Below are 20,228 nucleotides of genomic sequence, written 5' to 3'. Positions count from 1 at the left end.
TATTATTTGCACTAAATGCACAAAAATGTGATCTTACTTGTTTATCTAGTAGATTCGATTTCTGTGTGCTGTTGTATAAAGTATCCATGCTATACATAACGAATTTGCTGAGATGTTAACTTATGTATGTTCACATGTAAAACCTTGACCAGAATGCATAAGTTGAATAATAAAAGGCCATAATTTGCATTATATTCAAGATGGTGTTATTTCACTTGATTAATGACATATGTTGGATGGTTGTGAGCACTTGTATTAAGCTCCTATGCAATATATGATTTTTTTTCTGAAATATTGACTTTAATGTGCTTACATCTCTCCGTGCATAATAAAGGACCAACTTTATCTATGTGCATAGAAGGAACAGTCCATATTGACTTTACTCTTAATTTGAGCTTAAACTTTGAAGCATACATCGCCTTTATTTATAAAGCACATGGCAATTTATTTTTAACTGTATTACTAGAGTTTGGGTTCTTGCTCACTGCACTTCTTATCATTGCGATTTACCATTGTATGAAGGTTGTTTAAGTTTCGATTGCATGTGGTTGTTTTCATGTTAAGATCCGGACAAGGATAAGTTACAAAGGTCAATAACTCTGCAATCAGCTTAAACAGAGTAAAGATTTCTGTACACTTCACTTCTTCTCATTATGTTCCATCTTTGTTTGAAGTTTTATTAAGTTCAATACAGTATTATTCAAAGTATGCTCTGTACAAGGAGAACTGCAACTGAATGACCGATCAACTGACTGACCACAGGGTAACTCCAATATACCCCTTCAAAATGTGTTTGCCTGTGGTATAAAAATGACCATCGGAGAGCCTAAAATAACTTTAAAATAACGGGAAGCGAGTATTTTTTGCGAGTCAGTTGAAAAATGCTTTACAAACTATCATCTCTAGCCTTCAAAATAACGTCACATTGAAGAGAAAACAGTGCCATACATATTTTTAAACTTTATTTCACAAGGTACTATACGAATGACATATAAGTGATATTGACTTCATTAGTGATGACATCACAGTGTAATCAAATTGCGCATCTATGAGTCCAAATGCCTATACTGATCTTGAATAACTTCACAAATACACATAGTGAATATAGTGTAACCGTTATACTGAATCTCCCTCCGCCTCGTTACTTGTTGATAGGTTGTTAAAGTACTCAGTGGGATGTACAACTATTTGCTGATATATGTTGTTGAATTATAATGCGACTATTGGTATATTGATTTGTTGAATGACAGTAGTTTATAACATTTATGTCAGCCGTTTTTGTTGGGGGGGGGGATACTCAGCTGTCACTGACAAAGGTTTTAAAAATTTAACTCAATCATTTTAAGTCTGGTAAAACTACTTTTTTTAAACAAAAGTACTGCTTCTGTTGAAATAAAGTTATCTTGACTGGAAAAATAAATCCTGGCTAGCTCCTTGGGAAGTTGGCGCCTTTCAACATCAGGTCATGAAAGTCTTAACGGACCCTTTTATTTTTGTCCGACATATTGGACATTTTGAAAGCCTACTCGCGCAGCGGTCACAAGTGACCAAATGACCACAGGGCAGTAGTGTAGTGCCCACCTGTCGTTCCATACATATCCCGCATTTAAGTTTTTTGAGAAGCTTTTCATTCTCTTGTCGTATCTGTGTTCCATCGTCTGAAAATGATAAAAAAAAACTTGTTTTAAATTTGAAATTTATTATAATGTAATACTCTATAACAATATCCTAAATTACCTAAATCTTTTTCTCAAATTCAACAGTTTCCTGCGTTTAATTTGACAAAAATTGTATAATGCTAAATGGATGGTACAAAATTTGAACGTACAATAAGGTTTACAAAAAAGCGCCGTAGAGCAAACACAAACACAAACAGTATTACGGGGGCATAATTAGACAGTTATTTAAGCCATAAATATTTTTCTTGCTATACATCTGCTTATTGTCACTGGCTTGATACCGCAACAAAAAATCAAACCATACAAGCAAATTTGTTGAACTGATATATCTGCCTGATAAGGAAAAGAGTCTAGTGTTTGTAAAATATTCCTTTTGAAACATGTAATACAGCTGTAAAGAGACAGACTCTTAGGAGCGCTGAATTTGTTTGCAAGATTTATTCCATGGTCTTGAGTCAATAAATGGCAGACAGTGTGTTTTTTCAAGAGATATGGAATTAAGTTTATACATCAAAACGTCGTAGTCTGTGTTGACTTTAGAGGCATTGTCAACATGTCACTTTAATATGACTGATAGTTTGTCAATGTTTGTTAAAGTATATTTTCCACTTCAAATTACTATTAAGAAATGAAGTCGAACAAGTATAAATGTGACACTTAAATAGGTCTGATAAAAACACACATGATCATTTTTCTTCCTGGTATATTAAATTTAATACCAATAAAACAATTTATCATCAATGTATTGACAACTGAACGAAAAGAGGAAGTTCATTGCTTACTTTTCAACTACTTTTCCTCATTTTTGAAGCAATAAGAATGTATATGAAATCATATTAAGATTACTTTTAAATTTAAAGCACACGCATTTTGTTCTTGATTTTGTAGTAATATTGTCCCTTTAAAGAACTGTTACTCTGGTTCAATATACCTTACTCTTTGTCATTGTCAATATGATAATTTATAGATGCAGGCTCAATGAAGGCAATTTCAAAAATAACAGGCAGCAACTCAAGTTATGTATCAATGCTTTCTCAAATAATTAAGGAACTGACTTGATTATAGAATACAAGCAGAAAATAGGATCTTCATACTTTGTCTATAACAATATGACACAGATGGCATGTTTAAATCTATCTAACAAATAAAGATATGTGTCTGTACATGTAGGGCACTTATCGAGGTTCTCTATTCCATTCCCAGGTGTTTTTAAAGATATAGGCAGGTTAAAGACTCTCACCTGCAGTAACAGCACATGCCCCGACTGACTCGCCACCAATCATAGGTGACGGACGGTTGTACGGAGATTCTGTAAAGTATGATTTGAAAGGCTTATAATTAATAATAGTAATAGTTTCATTTGAATGCAAACACACTCTAATCCTTAACTCATGTCAAACATATTAAGTGTCATGTGCCACTCATTAAAGGTGTGATTTGAACACAATTACTCTAGGTAAGTGTTATTTTATACACCAAATAGCAAACACATTATTAAATGTTGCTTTTGGAAAACCAAACAAAAATACATACTCGAAATAGAGTTATCACACTTAATGAAAAAGGTACGCTGGGTGGTTGTGTTTTGTTGTATAAAGTCTCAATGCAATTCATCAAATAGTTGCTGAGAGATGAATATATGTGCTAACATGCATAACCTTCAACAGAACTTCTGAGACGAGTTATGGATGGCAATAATGATCAAATAACGACGAATCAGATGACTTAAAATACCATTCTTGATTAAAAATCAAAACCCGGATCCAGTTCGATGCTGTATTTTTACATCATACAGTTTTAACGGCTTTAACGCATGCTTTGTCAATAACTTGAGCAAAACCTATTGCATGGCTAACAGTGCAATGGTTGCATCTTATCTTTGTGGAAAGATCCATTTACGTTATTTTAACAGACAGAAAGTGCAATGTAAACAGTTATGCAACAGTCTCACAGTCAAGTGGGTCGTGAGAGTTGTTCTCGGCTACAAAAGAGGGTGTCACCAAGATCATGTTGGGTAAATAATAAATCATTTCAGAGAAATCAATATCATCAATGCAGAAAACAGAAATGCTGTTTAGCCTTTGTAAAATGCAATTTCCATTTATATAATAAAATAAAGTGAGACAAATCATTAGGAGTATTAAAGTTAAAAAACTGATGGTTAGAACCCTTCAACAAATGTTGATAAATACTTGTGAAAAATTATGATAGGTGTTGTAAAGAACACAACTATTGCCTTCCTCTCAAATGGCAACATTAATGATTAATGATTAATGATTTGCCAGGCAAGACTAGACTGACATGGTAAATAATGCGCAATTATTTATTTAGGAAAGTATGTACAAAAGAAATATGATTGACTTCTGCCATTATTAGTGTTATCAATCACAAAAAATGCTCTGATTGTGTCTATAAGTGTAATTCGAACTTAATAACCCAATGTTGGAATGTTATTTAAAATACCAAATAGCATGAAATAATCCCAACAGCACAGTACTGCAGTGATTGTTAACTGACAATATATCGCCTCTTAACAATATATAAGAATCAGGCCTCCCCCATCATTTTAGGTGATAAAGGTGACTTGATTATAGCCTGGAGGGTGTTATAGTTTGGCTTGCGTGGGTTCACAATGTGTATACCTGCGTTGAGATCTGGGTCAGGTAAGCCTGAACCACGAGCCCGGTCAGGCGGGGCACCCCCTGGGCCAGAACCTCCTTCTAATCCCTGGGCACTGTGCTTGTAGACTGGTGCATTCTGTGTGGAAGGTAGGGGTATAATGGTCTGCTGTTGAGGGTGGAGCCCTGTGGACCATAAACATCATTGGAGGAGTTGGAAAAAGGTTTTGATAATTGTGAAGCATTTGCAAAAATGTAAAATTTCAAATCACTTATTTTATAGTTCAGGTACGCATTTTAAATATTTAAGTGTCCAAGATTTGGACATACTTTTCTCGATGCTGTATTAAGGGGTTATAGTATATCAATATTAGTTGTGCAACTAAAACATTGCTTGTCCGATATTCTCTTTATTATGGTTTTAGCTAAAGAGTTATCGAAAGTTCCTGCAACAGTCATTTTTTGATAGCACCGTTCTGCCTTCATAGAGTCCAGCATGTCAACCCTTCTGCCTTCATAGAAGTTAATGTTTAAGACTGTCAAATAGTTCTTTTGTTTTAATGAAAATTATACTATGATTATAAATACATTTAGATCTTACATAGTTGGGGGACAATATAGGTCATCTACTGGTCAGGCCCAACTTCCAAGTCATGTTTGAGGGACATGGGTGCTGGCATTGTCCAGTTATCACATGAGCAACCTTTTACCATTTAAGGTCACTGTGACCTTGACCTTTGGCCAAAGACCCCTAAAATTAATAGGGGCCATCAACTGGTCAAGACCAACCCCCAAGTCAAGTTTGAGAGCCATGGGTGCAGGCATTGTCGAGTTATCACTGGGACAACCTTTTATCATTCAAGGTCATTGTGACCTTGACCTCTGGCCCAATGACCCCTAAAACAATATGGGTCATCTACTGGTCAGGCCCAACTTCCAAGTCAAGTTTGAGGGCCATGGAGGCAGGCATTGTCGAGTTATCTTATCACTGGAACAACCTTTTATCATTCAAGGTCATTGTGACCTTGACCTTTGGTCCAATGACCCCCAAAAACATTGTGGGCCATCTACTGGTCAGGCCCAACTTCAAAATCAAGTTTGAGGGCCATGGGTGCAGGCATTGTCGATTTATCACACGAACAACCTTTGACCATTCAAGGTCACTGTGACATTGACCTTTGGTCTGATGATCCCTTAAAACAATAGCGGTCATCTACTGGTCAGGCCCAATCTGAAAGTCAAGTTTGAGGGCCATGGGTGCAGGCATTGTCGAGTTATCACTCGGACAACCTTTTAACATTAAAGGACACTGTGACCTTGACCTTTGGTCCGATGGCCCCCCAAAAAATAGGGGTCATCGACAGGTCAGGCCCGACTTTCATATCAAGTTTGATGACCATAGGTCTAGGTATTGTTATCACTCGGACATGCTTTAAAATTCATTTACCATTAAAGGTCACTGTGACCTTGACCTTTGACCTGATGAGCCCTAAAATCAATAGGGGTCATTTACTGATCAGGCCCAACCTTCATGTCAAGTTTGATGACCATACGTCTAGGAATTGTTGAGTTATCACTCTACCGACGGACCAACCAACCGACCGACCGACATGCCTGTGCAAAGCAATATACCCCTCTTCTTCGAAGGGGGTCATAATAAATGGTCATCTACAAATCATTCCCAACTAGCATACCAAGTGTAAGGTCTGGGTACAAGTGTTCTTTAGTTTTTGAGTGGAAAATGTTCCTTCCACTCAATCTCACTAAAACCTTGGTCATCTACTAGTCATGATCAACAGACCAAAAAAGCATGCAGTTCATGGATGCAACCGTTCTGATGACTGCAAAACCGTTTTTTTTTCTGCTTAATGTTACCACCAACATATTGTGATTCAACTGAATGTTACTGCGACCTTGACTTTTAACTTATCAATCTCTAAATCAATATGGGCCATCTACTAGTCATGACCTGAACTGGCATAGCAGGAATGAAGTTCCTGGACACAATGGATATTCAGTTATTGAGTGGAAACGGCTTTTTTTCACATCAAATTCACCACGACCTTGACCTTTGACCTACTGATATCACAATTAATAGAGGTCATGTACGGGTCATTACTAACCTGGAAACGAGGTATGAAGTTGCCGGGTCTTAGCATTCTATAGTTATTGAGTGGAAACGAAGTGACGTTCAACATAACTCCGTGACAGACAGACAGGGAAAATACAATAGGGGGAGATACCAAAGCTATGCAAATCATGCAAATGGGTTGTGTCCATTGTTTGGATCAGTAATTTTTCGAATAAACTTTTAACTCAATATTTCTTACAGATATCCCGTTTAAAAGTGGCAAAGGAATTGACATATAAACTCATTTACACCTAGCCCAAATTTATGAACTTACCCATAATAATTCAACTTTACCCTTTCTCTGTACTTCTATGATAAGTGCACACACTGGTTTAAAAGGAAACTTAAATTCTCGTTTAACTAAACCTTATATAAATTATATATATAATGTATTCAGACATAATTAAGCACATCAAAATACACTTTTAAGTAAGGATATTTTGAATTTTATATCGTTTCTGGAAGCATCCGGTACTTTTGACAATATAGTTTATAAAGCTGATAACCAGCCTTAAGCAATATAAAAACTTTAACATGTTAGTTCAATTTATTTTAAATACATTTGCCTAAACTGGTAGAGCAACGACAAAGGATTTATGACATAAGGTGTATTCAAATATGGGAGCAGGTTTAAGCATCTCACCAACAGTAAAAGCACATGCCCCGGCTGGTCCACCACCAAACATAGCTGATGGAGGGTTGTTTTGAGAATAAAATGTAGAGCCTTAATATACAAAACGGTTAAGAACCCCACCGAGAAAATAACTTTAGTTTCTCACCCATCGTTTAAATCTTTTTTAACCCCTCGATAACCCTAAAATGTTTTTCTTTCCAATTACAGTTAAAAGTTTACACTCATTTTATTTCAGTCCAAAAAGTAAAAGGAAACCAAAACTTACCATTATTTTCCTCCTCCTCTGGTCCTCCACTGGCCCCTTCTGTGGTCCCTGGTCCCACCTCCTGGCTGGATTTACCTCCCTTACCCTTCTTTTTCTTCTTCTTCTTACCACCACCATTATTTGGCTCTGAAAATAGATAATGAATAAATTGAAGATATGTTTGATTACATATATTCACCATATTTTCATATGACGTTTTTTGTTAGGAGTTTAATAAAAGCGTTATTTATAGGTCCCAGATGTAACATAACTTAACAATGACGTCGTTTAACCCCGTTGATTAAACTTTCATTTTGTATAAAATATTTTGGCAATGAAAAAGTCATTTTCCTATGTAGTTGACAGTTTAAAAAAATAGTTTACAATTTAGGTATCATACTGAAAGGTTGTTATAATTGCCTCTACACCAACTAATGGTGTAAATAATTAGAAGATCTAAACAAAAATAAACAAAATTAAGCATAAATATTAATTTCAAACAATTAGAATATGCTTTCAGGGACTGAAGTATCAGTGAATAAAAATTGATATTCAACAATTTCACATTTTAACACAGCAATAAAAGGTCATAATGATTTTTTTGAATTCTTTATTGGGGAAGTTTTGCAAAAAAAGTAATGAGAGTAAACTTGATTGTTATATATCGTCACCTTAGTGCAAGAACTCAATATCTGCTTCTATTTTTAAATGCAGTTATTACATAATTGCACTAAGGTGACGAATTATGTGATCTATCTTTATTAAAATTTATTTTTTGTTTAGATTTTAATAACATCAGAAGTTGTTAGGGGGAGAGACATCAGTTTTGAGGGCAAATACTGAAAATATGGCTTTTAAAAAAAGCTGCATTTTAAGGAAAAACCTGAAGCTTTTTTCACAAAAGTTGCGGGTGTTTCTGGCTAAAACTGCACAAAGGTTCGCAAAATATTTTTTTTTAGTAAAAACCCAGTGTTTCGCAAAAGCTACGTTTTTTCCCTCAAAAGGCACAAAGCTTCGCAAAAGCTGCGCCTTTTCAAACAAAAAACGCAGCTTTTGCGAAGAGCTGCGCTTTTTTGGCGTATACCGCACAAAGCTTCGCAAAAGCTGCGCTTTTTCAAACAAAAAACTCAGCTTTTGCGAAGAGCTGCGCTTTTTTGGCCAATACCGCTTAAAGCTTCGCAAAAGCTGCGCTTTTTTCAAGCAAAAAGTGCTGCTCTTCGCAATAGCTGCGCTTTTTCCAACAAAAAAACTCAGCTTTTGCGAAGAGCTGCACTTTTTAGGCATAATGCTTCGCAAAAGCTGCGCTCTTTTGGCCAATACCGCACAAAGCTTCGCAAAAGCTGCGCTTTTCTGGTTAAAACGAAGGAGCTTCGCAAAAGCTGCGCTTTTTTGCAAAGCTGCGCTTTTTCAGTGAACAACTTAAAAGCTTCGCAAAAGCTGCGCTTTTTCTGGCCAATACCGCATCGTTTTGCAAAGCTTTTAGCAGCGTTTTGCGACGCTTTTGCGAAGCTTTAGCGTAGCTTTTTCGGCACGAGGATCACCCCTACCAACATAGAAGAATAATAACATTCATATGGTGGTTACAGGCCCATCTTTATGACAGGTCTTGACTCAGATTTCAGACTCAATATTTATATGAAAAACTACAGAAACAAGCTCAGTAGCCAAATGTTTAGCCAACTTGTTGTACTAATTAAAAACCTATTAAGGTTTCTGACTTTGAAATTAGCATAATATTAATACAATACTATAGAACCAGTGTGTGTATACCACGTGATGAATTACGTCATATATGCTACGTCGGAAGGCAAGGTTTGCTTAAAATGAAGACTTGAATCAAAGATAACTTTTCTTATTCTTCACCATTTTCAATACAACAAAGGGCAGTCTATGCCACTAAAAGAGCCCTGCCTTTGTTTTTTTACCGAAGTTTGATAAGGCAGTTAGTTTCATCAAACACTTCGACAAACATGTTTCCAAAATAATGTATTGACAGTGCTCCGTCAGACGGCCGTATTGTGAAAAGGTTTGTCGAAGTGTTTGGAGAAACTAAAATCTCAATCAAACTCTGGTAAAAGACCGAAGGCGGAGCTCCGTAAGTAGCGAAGACTGCACTATGTTTCATCTAAAATGGTGAAGAAATATCTTTGTTTAATGTCTTCAATCGAAGCAAAATATTGCCTTCCTACGTAGCATTTATGACGCAATTTATCACGTGGTATACACACACTGAGAACTGCATCAAGCAGAAATAAGCCTTTTAGTAAAATAATGTACTGTAATCAAGAGATATGATGTCAAGTTCAAAGTGCTTACACACCGAAACAAGGCAGCTGCAAACATTGACTTGAATTGTTTTTTACAACAATCAAAAATGCTGTCATGTTTTGATGGTCATGCATGCTTTGAATGCTGTATAATACATGCATTTTCACTTCTCGAAAAAGTGGGTTAATTGCGCATTCAATCTATATCAAACGCAGTGGTACTGGCGCCATTTTTAAATCGTATTTTTCTTACCAAGTGAATTTAAAACAAGAAATGTGCATTTATTCTGCTCTTATATCCTCGTGTACTTAAAGCGCATGAATGCGCTAAAGTACATTTTTCTGCGTTTAAAGGCCATTTTTCTGCATTTTAAGCACATTTTTCTGCATTTTAGGCACATTTATTTTTTGCATTTTAGGCGCATTTTGGTAAAAAGCATGATGTTTTAGAAGGAATATGCTGCTTGCAAGTTAAGTATAGGAGATTCATTATATTGTTAGTAGCTGAATGGAGGATGTACAATAGGATGTACTATATCATTGACTGAATGATCGGCAAAGTAATTAGTTCAATTTTCATAAACCAGGTACCAGTACTTAATGGATTTTCATTCCTATTTCATTGTTGAGTAATTATAATGACTTAAATGGAAACGAACAAAGATCAGGATGTTTGTCATTTCCTGTGATATTATTTTTCTCAATTCATATGAACACAATTCTGATTGTTTTAGGGCCAGAAAATTTTTTGTTTAGATTCTCATTAAAAAATTATTGTGATTGACAGATTTTATATTTTCTTATTGAAAAGCATGTTATTGAGATTTTGGCTTCGTGTTCCCATTTTGACCTACTTTTGGGGTCCTGCCAGTGCAGGAGGGTATGGAATCGAAACAAAATGTTTCTCTGGACTAACCAATATATAGGGACATTTTTCACATACTCCATTTTGTGTTCTTTACAGTTTACGAGGATGTATAAACATGTCACTTGACTTGAATGTAAATTACTATCATGACTCTGTGCCATATCTAAGTTTTCTCTTGTTCTGGTTTTGCAGGAAATATCTTGTTATTTCAAAAAAAGAAACACATAATAATAATTTTTAATTCCTTCAAAGATCTTTTATAGTAATTTTTGTACAAGGGCATATTTTTAACTTTAACCTATTTATTTTGCTTCATCCAAATAACAATTTCATGGAAAAAAAATTACAATTCACTTAATTAATTAAACTTGTTATTCAATCAAAATACTGAAATAAAAGTTAAAAGAGATAACGAAAGCTCTTAGATTTAAAAATCACAAAAAATACATATTATCGAATGGGCAAGTTCCAATAAAAATGGTTCTTTACTCGATATGGTTGTAATAACGAACATTAATCACAATATATTTTTGGTTCCGTTTACAACTAGAAATTGCTTTTTTGAAAAAGCCCTTGTGACCAACAAATCGTTATTCACCTAAAGGACATTGCGACCTTGATCGAATGACCTCAATAGCAATACGTGGACATCTACAAATCATTCCCGACTATCATACCAAGTATATACTTCCTGGATCCAAGCGTTCTTTAGTTTTTGAGCGGAAAATGTTTTTTCAACTCAAGCTCACCGAAACCTTGGTTCACTGATCTCAAAATCGTTAGAAGTCATCAACTAGTCATGATAAACTGGTAAAATAAGTATGAAGTTCATGGGTGCAACCGTTCTGAAGACAGCTACCGTTTTTCTACTTATGATTACCAACAACATATTGTTTTTCAACTGAATGTACTGCGACCTTGACTTTTTAATCTCTAAATCAATATGGGCCATCTACTAGTCATGACCTGAACTGGCAGAGCAGAAATGAAGTTCCTGGACACAATGGATCTTCAGTTATTGAGTGGAAACGGCTTTTTTACATCAAAGTCACCACGACCTTGACCTTTGACCTACTGATATCACAATTAATAGAGGTCATGTACGGGTCATGACTTACCTTGATACAAGGTATGAAGTTTCTGGGTCTTAGCATTCTATAGTTATTGAGTGGAAACGATGTGACATACAACATGACTGTCTGACAGACAGACAGTGAAAATACAATAGGGGGAGATATCAATGCTTTGCAAACCATGCTATTGAGTTGTGTCCATTAAATGAATAAAATACCATGAAAACAAGCTTATTTTTCAGTGTTCGGATAAGTAAATTTTCGAACAAACTTTGAACACAATATTTTTTTACAGATATGCCGTTTAAAACTGGCAAAAAAACTGGCATATAAACTTATTTACACCTAGCCCGAATTTATGGACTTACCCATAATTATACAACTTGACCCTTTCTCTGTACTTCTATGATAAGTGCACAAACAGGTTTAAAAGGTTATTTAATTCTCGTTTAACTACACCTTATAGAAATTATATATATATTTTATATCGTTTCTGGCAACATCTGGCACTTTTGACAATGTAGTTTATAAAGCTGATAACCAGCCTTAAGCAATGTAAAAGCTTTAACATTTTAGCTCAATCCATTTCAAATACATTTGTCTGTACTTGTAGAGCAATGACAAAGGATTTATGACATCAGGTGTATTCAAATATGGGAGCAGGTTTAATGTTGTCATAATTTCCAGTTTTACAGAGACTGTGATCGGTAGTTTTTGGTTTACATAATCTTACTAAACCGGGTTTATGTTTAAACTTTTTGCTACTGAGCATGTTTCTATAGCTTTTTGCATATATATTGATATTTACAGCAGTTTTGTGAGTGCCGTGTGGAAGCTGTAAAAAGTCGCCCCGCACTTACATTTAATGTTGTCGTAATTTCCAGTTTTACAGAGACTGTGATCGGTTGTTTTTGGTTTACATAATCTTACTAAACCGGGTTTATGTTTAAACTTTTTGCTACTGGGCATGTTTCTGTAGCTTTTTGCACATGTATTAAGCCTCTCACCTGCAGTAAAAGCATCCGCCCAGACTGGTCCACCACCAAACATAGCTGATGGACGGTTGTTTTGAGATACTGAAAGAATAAAATGTAAAGCCTTAATATACGAAACCGAAGAATCCCACCGAGAAAATAACTTTAGTTTCTCAGTCATCGCTTAATTCTTTTTTAACCCCTCGACAACCCTAAAATGTTTTTCTTTCCAATAACAGTTAAAAGTTTACACTCATTTTATTTCAGTCCAAAAAGTAAAGGGAAACCAAGACTTACCATTATTTTCCTCCTCCTCTGGACCTCCACTGGCCCCTTCTGTGGTCCCTGGCCCAACCTCCTGGCTAGATTTACCTCCCTTACCCTTCTTTTTCTTCTTCTTCTTACCACCACCATTATTTGGCTCTGAAAATAGATAATGAATAAACTGAATATATGCTTTATTACATATATTCACCATATTTTCATATGACGTTTTTTGTTAGGAGTGTAATAAAAGCGTTATTTATAGGTCCCAGGTATAACATAACTTGACAGTGACGTCGTTTAACCCCGTTGATTAAACTTCAATTTTTGTTTAAAATCTTTTGGCAACGTATGTTTCATGTAATAGAAATTATCTTACATTTGTTGCCATTTAAAAAACAAAGTTTAATGAAATGTGTTAATTGATAGAGCTTGCCAAAGACTGTTTCATTTTGTTTTTTGTATTAAATAACAACTTATGTAAGATCTTATATATAGTTAATACACCAGTAGTGACATACAAGATATTGTATACAATTATCTTAAAGGAAAGATATCCAAGTGCATAATGCATTTGATCTTTAATATATATATTAAAGATCATATATATATGTGTGTGTGTGATTGGCATCTAGTGAATAAAGTAAAACATCAAGTGGACCAATAACGTTCTGATTTTGAAAAACATGTTATTAACATCAAAGGCATACACAGTTTAGTTGAACTTAACTTTTAAAAAAACAACAACACTATATTATCAATAATTTCAAGCAGAATCTGATGAAAACAAATAATTTAGGCACTTTTTTTCAAATTTATATTACAGTAATATGTTGTGCAGAAGGACATCAATATGTACATTTCTTGAAGAAAATGATAATTGATTAGGTGGATATTCGATAACTTATTAGCTATACATTTATCAAGAAAGGGCATTTGAGCATTTCACAATATTTTTTTCATAATCATTGGATAACTAAATAATATGAGAAAAATGAAATATTTAAAACATAGTTTATCATAGTTTATTCTGTGTTTTATTTATATAAGAAAAGAGAATTATGAACACAAAAAGGGGGATTTGGGCAGGTGATGATTAAGACTGATTAATATTAGAACGGATGTAAAACCATTTATAATCATGCTGCTTTATTTTATCATTTATCAAGGCAATTTCTTTCTCTATATTATGTCTAATTATCATGTATTTTCTATACTGATAAATTGAGGCGTTGTTTTTCTATACTTTGAACCAAAGATGTAGAATTTCATCAGCACAATTAAGAAATTAGTAATCGCTGTGTGTTTTTCATTGCTGACTATTCCGAAGCTGATATTTTTTAATGTTAAATTTATATTAATATGATTATCTTTTAAGAATTGGTTTAGTCTACTCCATAGCGGTTGTATTTTCGGGCACTCCCAGAAAAGGTGTTCCAGTGTTTCAATATTGGATTGACAAAAGTCACACAAACTTGTTTTATTTATTTTACATTTATAAAGGAATTCATTACAAGGAACGATTCTCTGTAAATATTTATATTGAAAACTTCTTATGTTTGCGTCATTGGAACATCTGTGCGTGTTCATATTTATATTTTCCCACTCTATTTTCCCACTCTTTATCTGTTATTTCATTTAAACCTAGTTTTTGTACCCACTTCTATTAAATTGATATACATGTGTCAGCTGATGGGATAGTCATTGCATATATAAACTTATTAGGTATTTTACAACACTTTAATTTGTACAATATTGATTTTGAGTGATTGGTGGGGATTTGATAATTGTCTGTAGATAAGTATATCTTTATTTCATTTGGAGTGCTATGTATAGGGACAAAAAGTTTAGATAGTCGTGTTGATTTACTTGATATATTGATTGAAATGTTTCAAAATCATACCATGTTTTTGACCGAAAATCAAATAGTTGCCATATAAATTTAATCCCTCTTTCATACCAAGCTTCATAAAATAGACTTTCGTTATTAAGTTTAATGGACTCGTTATTCCAGATTATGACATTTCTTTCTATAGACTCCTGATCAGTTTTTGTAATTTGCTTCCATGCATTTAATATATCGAATAAAAAAGTTTTATTTTTTTAAATTCTTTTTATTAAAGCGTTGTCCAAGTTGCATTCAAAAATTAAACTCCGTCCATTTTTATGAACCTTTTTCTATAGAATTCTTTCCAAAGACTTGTGTTTGATTCGTCAATATAACGCCTTATCCAGCAAGCTTTTAGTGAGTAGGACAAACTCTCTATGTTTGGAACTTTTATACCGCCTTTTATTATAGGTTGAATTAATGTATCTCTTTTGATTTTTTTCTGTTTTTTTTATCCCATATGAAATTAAATATTTCCTTTTTAATTTCTTGTAATATTTCATTTGGTTGTTTTGGCAGAGCAGACAAAGGCATAATCAGTTTTGGTAGTGCAAATGTTTTTATTACAGTCACTTTTCCTAGGAGTGTTAGTTTTCTATGTTCCCATTGCTTTAGGAAATTGAGGTTAAACATATCTGTGTTGTAGATAGAGAATACTGTTTCTAAAGTTTTTGCATTTGCAGATGTCCATTGGAAAAGAAGTTCGTCGCAGTATGTCAAAGTTGTGCTTTTTAGACTGCCAACTCTAAGAACAATGGATTTAGCAATATTAAGATTTAGATCTGATATTTCTGAAAAACGTATTAAATAATTGACTAAATATGTAAATGATTCCTTTGACCCATCCTGTATGTATGTTGCGTCATCAGCAAACAGTGTCGGCTTTATCTCTTTGCCGTCGATTGTTAGTCCCTTGATGTCTGGATTATGATCAATATAGTTTGCTAATAATTTTATCCATATTATGAAAAGAAACGACGGCAAAGGACAGCCCTTTCTTACTCCTCGTTGAATAAAAACAGGTGGTGATAGGTAACCGTTGTTTAGTATTAAGCTTGTTACATCAAAATAAAAAAAGTTGTAACTCATTTTATAACAGTTGGACCAAAATTCAAGTGTTTTAAACAGTGTACCATGAACTCATGATTATTACTATCAAACGCCTTTTCGAAATCGGCAAAAAATAACAAGCCATGGTTATTTTTTACGTTCAAGAAATTTATAACCTTATAACCTCATGGATAAGTCTGATATTTTCACCAATATATCTGGGGGGTTTTAAATACCGGAATGAGTATTTAGTATTATGTTTCGGAGAACTTTTTTAAGTCTGTTTGCAATTGCCTTTGTGGCTAATTTGTAATCAACGTTTAATAAACATACAGGTCTCCAGTTCAATAAACTTTCTATATCTTTACCTTGTTTTGGTATCAATGAAATTATTCCTTGTTTTTGAAGAGTTGTAAGGTTACTATTTAATGTGATGAGTTAAAGTTAGAAATGCAATACGTAAGTTACAATCGAAAACACCACTCAGAAACATTAATCCTGCATAGCAATATCCATGCTCTCCATGAGATCCTCGTGGGTATAACTGAGAGTTATGTGACGTCACACAATGTGACTGTTTGATCTGTAGCCGATAAAAGGTGTTTATTCATTTCAATGCATGTATAAAATGGTGCTGAATGGGATTTTAATTAACTTGATGAAGGAGTTACACTTATAGGCGTAACAACCATTGATAACTACGGATAAATTGATAAGTGGTAAAATGCAGACATGAAGAAAAAAGGCAGGTTTACAATACATGTAGGTAAAATGTAAAAATAGTTATTTTCTATGAATTCGGAGAGATAAATTAATTATTTTAAGGTGTCCGAACTAAGGTGAAGTACGGTAAATACATTCAGAAATCCAACTCTAATATTGTCAACTTTACGTACATACATTTCGTAAGAAATGCTTTTCGTACCCAAATCACATTTTTTCAGGGGAAAATAGGTTAGGGTCGGCGGGAAAAAAAAGGGTCGGTCGGGTAACCTGAAACAGACCTATTTTTTTAGTTGGCCTAAGAGAAAGTGATAAATTCAAGTTCAACTTCCTAGAGCACATCCTTGAAATATATTACCTCCAAAAACGCATCATGCAATGTTACTCTTCATGGTTATTATGAGTATCGGTATTAGGTTTCAGGCTACCCCTATAAAGTATGGAAGATATTCGCTCAATAATCCTATTCATATATATTCAATTATATAGTTTTGTACGAATAGACGGAAATTAATGGAAATTGCGTTAGGCACTTGTAATTTGAGCACTTTTTAATGGTCATTAGTACCAGAATAATGTTTAAAACTGTGGAAGTAATTCGCTCAACAACCTTATTGCTGACTGACCGACCAACTGGTGACCTCAATACACCAACCCTTCAAACTGATGGTTTATAAAAACGCAAAAGCAAATGCCAACAGGTGTCTATATTGTTCTAGCTTACTACGAAAATGTCAAGGCTATGACAATATTCCATATACTTTTGGAGTTGAAAATAGCATTGCACATTTCCATAATATAGAATTAAAAAAATAAATATTTGGAGCAACCCCTTTACCATGTTTATCAGAATTTCCCACCCGTACATCATCCTCCCTCCTTGAATCTTTCCCTTCACCCGTATTAGTCTCCCTTATTTTACCACCGGATGGACTTATCTCCCTTTGATTGGTAAAAGTGGGTGAAGTAGCCTCCCTTTTTGTGATAGTGGTGGTGGTGGTCGTGGAAGAATGGGTGATCGATGTAGTAGGTTGTGAGGTAACGGCCGGGATCGCACTTTCTGAGTCCTCTGAAGTAACCAAATGGCAAATTACTACTACAAAGCAAATTGACATCAAGAGCAAAATATGTGAACATTATATAATAATTTGTACATTACCATAACATTATCATGCAGCTGTCAAACAAAGTGTAATAATGCTTAATAAATCACAAACATGACCATACATAAATAAATAACAAAAACAATTAAGTAGGACAACACATGATCTGATATAATGTCACATAGTAAATGTCCCATTATCTTGCAACAAAATTATTACATAATATATTGTAACATACGAACTCATTATTGGCTAATTGCTGATGAAAATTATTTTATTCCTTGTATCAGATAACAGACAATGCTTTATTAAGATGTATCATGGTATTGACGCCATTCCCGACCAACAGATAACACATATTGCATCACCATATACAAATCTCCTAGTGATTAAATTACAATCACAATGTAAATGTTTTCAAAGTCACATACACTTTAGGGGCATACCTAGGCATATTTCTGGTAGTGCATTTGCATTAATTTTGATAACCCTAAAATGACAAGTTCTTATATCCCGAAATTAGAAATGGATATTGAAGGATAAGGGCGGGTATATATCTGAACAATACAGCAAGGAAATCAAAAATCAAAACGTGTCCAAGAAGTGCTCTTCAGCTGATACATTCAGGTTTTTAACTGGTTATATTGCATTTCAATTTCACCCCCTATTGGCGTTCAGAATGCTTGAACATGTTTGTTTCATTACTTTAGTCTTGCATATGGGATGCATATCCGTTCCATCCGTAAAATTTAAAATGCATTAAGCAATGCCCCTGCTCATACACTTCTAATTATTTAGTACATACTATCTGTACGGTACCTGACTCAAAACTATCATGATAAACATCAGAGTCTGATTAATGAACAACAACATCACATGATGTGACAGGGCTTACAAATGATAGCATCTTTGACAGAGGGAGAAAGTGAAAGCAATTTTAAGGTTATGAGGGGTTACCATACAAAAGGCGGCAATATAAGAACAATTGCCAACACAGTGACGGTTCTTGAAATGTACACAAGTCAAACATATAATTTATGAAATTTTGTTTAATAAGATCAAGGGAGATTATTTCATTACAATGAATCTAAGAGTTATGGTTCTTGTACCACACACAAGTTCTGATTTTCATTTATTCATGCTCTAAATTTTATTGAATTCTTTTCGATAAATTGTCAAGTACTGTTTTCTTTAATTTATGTAAGTTCACATCGGGCCGCATATCTGACAAGTTAAGTTGGAGTTAAGATACTGTCTAAGATTTGTATATTTTTACTGTGAGAAAATGTATAAATATGATTGTTAAAATTTCATAGGAGTTATCCTTAAAAAAGACACAACAAATGTGGACAGACCTATGAACAGAATAAATGGAAAGAGGTACAGACAGATGGACAGGGCCATTACCATTATGCACCTGCAATTTCTTTTGAAAATAGAGAAAAAGTATTTGAAAACCTATCAGTATGGAAACTCTGATATGGAAACACAAACATCTTGTTTGCAGCCATTATGATATGAAATGCTAACCTCCATCACTAAGCCACTCAGGTTCATGCCTGAAGGACCATCATGAACATATACAAGCATCCGGATGATTGAGATAAGTGAAGCTCTCAAATTTTTGAAAGACACCATCTCAATGGTAAGAGTTAGGGATTGACCAGCAGTTTCATTCCATACTTCCTGTCAGAGTTAAGTGTGCATTTTGTTGTGATTACTATCTTTAGATTTAAGAGGCAAAACTGCAAATCTTTATTTCATTTTAATTTTCCTCTCAAAGACACCATATCACTGCATGATTCTCACGAAACATCACCATCAAGTTTGACGTCAAATTGGTGGTCAACAATTGTGCTCGTCGAATGCAGTCCGTGATATTTAGTGATAAATCATAATTTAGTCTCTCTAAGGCGAACGAAAGACTGTGTGTATACAGGCTGCATAATGAAAGCCACGCATGTAACTGCGTATTGCACTTTAATTGTGACGATGGAGGTTGTGAGATTTCTATGGTCGGAAATAAATCACAAATTCAAATCTGAGCACCATTTCGTCTGACTGTACAAAGATACATTGACCAGATAATTTAATTCAGTTTAAGTGCCTATATTACAGCGAGACATGTGCTTACCAGGAGATTTCTATACATTAACGGCGTGCACATGACTGCAATCCGAAAGAACACAATGTTAAACAATTGACAATTGCTCTTAAACGCAATCGCATTACCATGAACCTTGTGCACAGGTTGTGTTAGTCTATGAGGCATAGACTTGATGTAGTTGCTGCCTATCATGGAGGTCCTACTCGATACTGACATAATGTGGAGGTGATAATAAATAACATTAAATTTCACCTTTTGGCATTATGATTGATTTATAAAAATAAAAATAAATTGAAACAGCCATTTTCGGACCACTAAAGTGTTTTAATAACATCATTTTAATTTAAATTTCTCAACTACTTACCTTTACACTTGAATGGGAAAAAATGATTTCTTTCATTTACTACAAGTGCTTTTCTGTGTCTGACTCAGACTTGAGCCTTGTTTGCAGTCATGGCCCCAGATTACATATCATTTGTTCCTATAAAATGTACCTGGCTCATGGTCAGTATGATCCTCCAACATCCAGTCCAACACTTCATCAGGTGTCGGGTCACGACCTTTAACAGTTTAAAATATTTTAATTACTGTTGGATATTATGTTC

The 20,228-nt window shown here is 34.4% G+C and overlaps 1 protein-coding gene across 3 annotated transcripts in view; it reads right to left on the bottom strand.

Moving 5' to 3' along the window:
* Nucleotides 1–854: 854 nt before the first annotated feature.
* LOC128237116 (uncharacterized) overlaps nucleotides 855–20,228 on the bottom strand; it is an 81,682-nt gene continuing 62,308 nt past the window's right edge. For all 3 annotated transcript variants that reach the window (XM_052952337.1, XM_052952338.1, XM_052952339.1), the window contains exons 20-27: nucleotides 20,118–20,183; nucleotides 17,252–17,482; nucleotides 12,786–12,911; nucleotides 12,522–12,590; nucleotides 7,328–7,453; nucleotides 4,322–4,483; nucleotides 2,920–2,988; nucleotides 855–1,658 (exon numbers count right to left, since the gene is read on the bottom strand). In XM_052952337.1, coding sequence (XP_052808297.1) covers nucleotides 1,459–1,658; nucleotides 2,920–2,988; nucleotides 4,322–4,483; nucleotides 7,328–7,453; nucleotides 12,522–12,590; nucleotides 12,786–12,911; nucleotides 17,252–17,482; nucleotides 20,118–20,183 — 1,049 coding nt within the window. In that variant the 3' untranslated portion in view covers nucleotides 855–1,458. The remainder of the gene's footprint in view (nucleotides 1,659–2,919; nucleotides 2,989–4,321; nucleotides 4,484–7,327; nucleotides 7,454–12,521; nucleotides 12,591–12,785; nucleotides 12,912–17,251; nucleotides 17,483–20,117; nucleotides 20,184–20,228) is intronic.

The sequence above is a fragment of the Mya arenaria genome, chromosome 6 (assembly GCF_026914265.1).
Source record: "Mya arenaria isolate MELC-2E11 chromosome 6, ASM2691426v1".
NCBI classification, from domain to species: domain Eukaryota; kingdom Metazoa; phylum Mollusca; class Bivalvia; order Myida; family Myidae; genus Mya; species Mya arenaria.
Note: the sequence above shows the minus strand (reverse complement) of the source record. Positions and strands in the feature narration are given on the sequence as shown.